At 43.8% G+C, this 6,599-nt stretch overlaps 1 protein-coding gene across 1 annotated transcript in view; it reads right to left on the bottom strand.

Annotated features, from left to right (window-relative positions):
• The window catches only part of LOC133339701 (atrial natriuretic peptide receptor 1-like), a 52,176-nt gene that overhangs the window by 42,801 nt on the left and 2,776 nt on the right, over positions 1–6,599 (bottom strand). The window contains exon 2 of the mRNA XM_061547854.1: positions 1,767–1,851. Coding sequence (XP_061403838.1) covers positions 1,767–1,851 — 85 coding nt within the window. The remainder of the gene's footprint in view (positions 1–1,766; positions 1,852–6,599) is intronic.

Genomic DNA, 6,599 nt, shown 5'->3' with positions numbered 1-6,599 from the left:
ACTGCACTACTACACTACTACAAAACACTACCAATGCACTAACACCTACTACTACTAGCTACTACACACTAACTACTATCACTACCTCTACACTCTACTACACTATTACACCTACCTACTACACTACTACTACACTACCTACGACACTACTACACGACGCTACTACACTACTACACTACCTACTACACTACTACTACACTACCTGCTACACTACACTACTACTACTACACTACTTACTACACTACTACTATTACACTGCTACGCTCGTACACTACTACACTACCTACTACACTACACTACTACACTACACCACTACACTACTACACTACACTACCTACTACACTACTACTGCGCTACACTACCTATTAAATTACACTACTACTACACTACTACTACACTAATACACTACTACTACTACACTATCTACTACTACTACTACACACTACACCATGTAGTAGTGTACTACACTACACTACTACACTACGCTACACACTACACTACTACGCTACTACTACACTACCTACTACACTACTACTACACTACTACACTACCTACTACACTACTACTACACTACCTACTACACTACCTACTACACTACTACTACACTACTACACTACCTACTACACTACTACTACACTACTACACTACCTACTACACTACTACACTACCAACTACACTACTACACTACCTACTACACTACCTACTACACTACTACTACACTACACTACTACGCTACTACTACACTACCTACTACCTACTACCTACTACACTACCTACTACCTACTACCTACTACCTACTACCTACTACCTACTACCTACTACTACTACAACTACACTACTACTACACTAACTACTATACTACCTATTATACTACCTACTACACTACTACTACTACACTACTACTACTACACTACTACTACTACACTACTACTACACTACTACTACTACTACACTACTACACTACCTTACTACATTACTACTACACTACCTACTACACTACTACTACACTACCTACTACACTACTACTACACTGCTACCTACTACATTACTACACTACCTACTACACTACACCACTACTACTACTACAACTACACTACTACTACTACACTACCTACTACACTACACTACCAACTACACTACACTATTACTACTACTACACTACTACCTACTACACTACTAAACTACTACTACACTACTAATACTACACTACTATTAATACACTACACTACTACTACACTACCTACTACATCACAATACTACTACTACACTACTACTACACTACCTACTACCCTACTACTACACTACTACTACCTACTACACTACACTACTACTACACTACTACACTACACTACTACTACACTACTATACTACCTACTACACTACACTACTACTACACTACTACACTACACTACTACTACACTACCTGCTACACTACACTACTACACTACACTACTACTATACTACTACACTACACTACTACTACACTACTACTAAACTACTACTACACTACCTACTACTACACTACTACACTACACTACTACTACACTACCTACTACACTACCTACTACACTACTACTAAACTACTACTACACTACCTACTACTACACTACTACTACACTACCTACTACACTACACTACCTACTACACTACTACTACACTACTACTACACTACCTACTACACTACTACTACACTACTACTACTACACTACACACTACACTACTACTACACTACCTGCTACACTACCTGCTACACTACCCCACGTCACCTGTAGAGGAGGGACGAGGCCACCGTGATGAGGGCGAGCGCACAGCAGACGCACGACGTCACCAGCACCACGGGCGGCGTCGCTTCTGCAGGTACACAACGTACACAACGCGCACAACATATACACAATATACACAATGTATACACTATACACAACATGTACACCATGTACACAATGTATACACTATACACAACATGTACACGATATACATTATATGCACAACGTGCACACCATATACACAATATGCACAACGTACATAACATGAACAGCATGTACACAATATACACACTTTATATACCCAAAATACACACATTATACAGTGATACCTCGGTTCACGAACTTAATTCGTGAACTGACTCTGGTCGCGAACCGAATTGGTCGTGAACCGAGGCACATTTTCCCATAGGTTTCAATGTAAATCCGGTTAATCCGTTCTGACCTTCTTTTTAGTTTTTGAAGCACAAAAATATGAAACAAATTACAATACACATTAGTACTGTACAGTATAGTAATGTATAAAGAGAGAACACTAACCTTGCTTGAGATTACTTCAGTAAGTATTGTACAGTACAGTACAGTAGTACAGTACAGTACTGTATGTGCTAAAAAGCACACCAAAAAGCAAAAAGTCACTGAAAGTGTCTTCACAGTACTCACAGTACTTCTTTCTGCGTCTCTTCTTCTCTCCACGATCTTCCTACAGGAAGTCAAGACCATGTGACAGCCTGGAAATAGCATTAAAATGGCCGTGGCTCCTGTTCGTGAACCGAAGCGGAGTTCGTGAACCGGAGCATATTTCTATGAACTTTTCTGTTCGTGAACCGAGTTGTTCGTGAACAGAAGCGTTCGTGAACCGAGGTATCACTGTATACACAACATACACACATTATAAACACAACATACACACATTATATACAGAACATACACACATTATATACACAACATCGCACATTATATACACAACATACACACATTATATACACAACATACACACCCCCTATACACTACATACACACATTATATACACAACAAACACATTATAAACACAACATACACACATTATATACACCCATTATACTGGTAGGAACGAAGTGGACCAGACCACCAATAGATTAATGTGTCCGTCCGTCCGTCCGTCCGACTGTCCGTTCGTCCGTCCGTCCGTGTATCAACATCGCCCCCTACTGCAAACACTTGGCATGACCCTACAAAAACCTTTAGACTCAGTGACGCTATCCTGGTAACAACATCGCCCCCTTACTGCAAACACTTGGCATGACACGTGTAACATTCCCTTATTCCCTGAGATAGCTGTTAATTAAAACTTTGAAATTAAATAAAAAAAAACTCACAGCGCCCTAAAGCCTAGAGCTAGGCCTAAAGCCTAGAACTAGGCCTGAAACTCTCCCTTCGTATCGTACCCCCGCGTGTGTGAAAGGGAGTTATGTTTAGCAATGTTACATTCCCTCATGTTTTTAAATAGAAACATTTACATTTAAAGCTTTTACATAAATCATTAAAACATTTAAATAAAAAATTAACTCACAGCGCCCTAAAGCCTACAGCTAGGCCTAAAGCCTAGAACTAGGCCTCAATCTCTCCCTTCGTATCGTCCGATTTGGTGTAGCAACATCGCCCCCTACTGCAAACACTTGGCAGGACCCTACAAAAACCTTTTGACTCAGTGGGGCTTTCCTGGCTTAAAAAGTGTAAAAAAATTCGCTTCAAATTTACTTTACTGAAACGCAGCACGTTTTTTTAACACAGAGACAAAATACATTTATTAACACAGAGACAAGATACATTTAATCGCCTTATTTGTGCACGAAAAGCACGGCACGAGGCCTAGTGCGGCAGGCTTCGTGAGGCCTAGTGCGGCAGGCTTCGCGAGGCCTACTGCAGAGAAGGCATCGCGAGGCCTACTGCAGAGAAGGCTTCGCGAGGCCTACTGCAGAGAAGGCTTCGCGTGGGCCTACTGCAGGGAATGCTTCGCGAGGCCTAGTGCATAAGGCTTCGCGAGGCCTACTGCAGGAGGCTTCGCGAGGCCTAGTGCAGGAGGCTTCGCGAGGCCTACTGCGACAGGCTTCGCGAGGCCGTCCGTCTGTCTGACAAGATGGCCGCCCACTCCCCCTGCGATCCGTGAACTAAATGAACTAAACGTCGCATCCGGCGCAGCCAATGACATCGCCTGTTGCAATCCTCGCTCTGTGGGCGCGCGAGTCAGTGGGGAGGGGGGTGTGGACGTCATCGCTCTGTGGGCGCGCGAGTCAGTGGGGAGGGGGGTGTGGACGTCATCGCTCTGTGGGCGCGCGAGTCAGTGGGGAGGGGGGTGTGGACGTCCATCGCTCACCCCCCATGCACAAATCATTTTCTTTTTAACTCCTCTATACCCGGTCGATATCCCTGTACCGGTATTAGTATTATTCCTACCAGCCCACCCCGCAGGGTCCTGTTATACAATGTACACAACATATACATATTATACACAATATACACAACACATATATCATATACACAATATACACACATTATATACAACGTACACAACATGCACAGCATATACACAACATCCACACATTATATACACAATACACAGCGAACAAAACACACACACTATATACACAACATACACAACACACACTATATACACTATATGCAATATACACAACATACACACATTATACACACTATGTGTAATATATACTATATACGCACTATACACAACATACACACAGTGTATATATAGTATATATATACACTGTGTGTGTATATATACACAATATATAATATATATACACACTACATACACACTATACACAACATATAAATAATATACACTATATACAATATGTATAATACATAACATACGCACACTATATACACTATATATACCCTATATATACATAATGTATACACACTACATACACAATATACACATAACGTATGCACACTATATACACAGCATATACATACAATATACATAATGTGTGCATGTGTCTCTCTATGACTATCACTGTGTGTCTCTGTGTGTCTTTAGGTGTCTGTGTATCTCTGTGTGTCTCTGTGTGTGTCTGTGTGTGTGTCTGTGTGTGTGTCTGTGTGTGTGTCTCTCTGTGTGTGTCTGTGTGTGTGTCTGTGTGTGTCTCTAGGTGTCTGTGTGTGTCTGTGTGTGTGTCTCTCTATTTGTGTCTCTGTGTGTGTCTGTATGTGTGTCTGTGTGTCTGTGTGTGTGTCTCTGTGTCTGTGTGTGTGTCTCTGTGTCTGTGTGTGTGTGTCTCTGTGTGTGTATCTGTGTGTCTCTCTGTGTGTTTCTGTGTGTCTCTGTGTGCGTCTGTGTGTGTGTCTCTGTGTGTGTCTGTGTGTGTGTCTGTGTGTGTGTCTCTCTGTGTGTGTCTGTGTGTGTGTCTCTGTGTGTGTCTCTGTGTGTGTCTCTGTGTGTCTCAGTGTCTCTGTGTGTGTCTCTGTGTGTCTCATTGTGACGTCACCCACGGGACGCGCACAACTCGTTGTCGAATCCGCAGGGCGGCTCGTCTGGAGGCAGGGAGCCACGCCCACCAGGCCACGTGATGGTCCTGCCAGCCACGCCCACAAGCTGGTGGTGGTGGCTAGAGTAGTCCATCACCACCTGCACAGAGACAGAGGCAGAGAAACAGAGACACAGACACAGAGACGCAGACACAGAGACACAGACAGACAGAGACACAGACAGACAGAGACACAGACACAGAGACACAGAGACACAGACACACAGGCAGACAGAGACACAGACAGACAGAGACACAGACAGACAGAGACACATACAGACACAGACACAGAGACACAGACACAGAGACACAGACACAAAGACACAGACACACAGACACAGAGACACAGACACAGACAGAGAGACAGAGACACAGACACAGAGACAGACACAGAGACACATACACAGACACACAGAGACAGAGGCACAGACACAGAGACAGACAGAAAGACACAGACACAGAGACACAGAGACACAGACACACAGACACAGAGACACAGACACAGACAGACAGAGACACAGACAGACATAGACACAGACACAGAGACACAGAGACACAGACACAGAGACACAGACACAGAGACACAGACAGACAGAGACACAGACAGACAGAGACACAGACAGACAGAGACACATACAGACACAGACACAGAGACACAGACACAGAGACACAGACACAAAGACACAGACACAGACACACAGACACAGAGACACAGACACAGAGACAAAGACACACAGACACAGAGACACAGAGGCAGACAGAGAGACAGAGACACAGTGACACAGACACAAAGACACAGAGACAGACAGACACAGAGACACATACACAGACACACAGAGACAGAGGCACAGACACAGAGACAGACAGAAAGACACAGACACAGAGACACAGAGACACAGACACACAGACACAGAGACACAGAGACACAGACACAGACAGACAGAGACACAGACAGAAAGAGACACAGACACAGAGACACAGAGACACAGACACAGAGACACAGAGACACAGACAGACAGAGACACAGACAGACAGAGACACAGACAGACAGAGACACATACAGACACAGACACAGAGACACAGACACAGAGACACAGACACAAAGACACAGACACACAGACACAGAGACACAGACACAGAGACACAGACACACAGACACAGAGACACAGAGACAGACAGAGAGACAGAGACACAGTGACACAGACACAGAGACAGAGACACAGAGACAGACAGACACAGAGACACATACACAGACACACAGAGACAGAGGCACAGACACAGAGACAGACAGAAAGACACAGACACAGAG

The sequence above is a fragment of the Lethenteron reissneri genome, unplaced genomic scaffold (assembly GCF_015708825.2).
Source record: "Lethenteron reissneri isolate LAM-NWPU_2019-01 unplaced genomic scaffold, ASM1570882v1 scaffold_210, whole genome shotgun sequence".
NCBI lineage: Eukaryota > Metazoa > Chordata > Hyperoartia > Petromyzontiformes > Petromyzontidae > Lethenteron > Lethenteron reissneri.
Note: the sequence above shows the minus strand (reverse complement) of the source record. Positions and strands in the feature narration are given on the sequence as shown.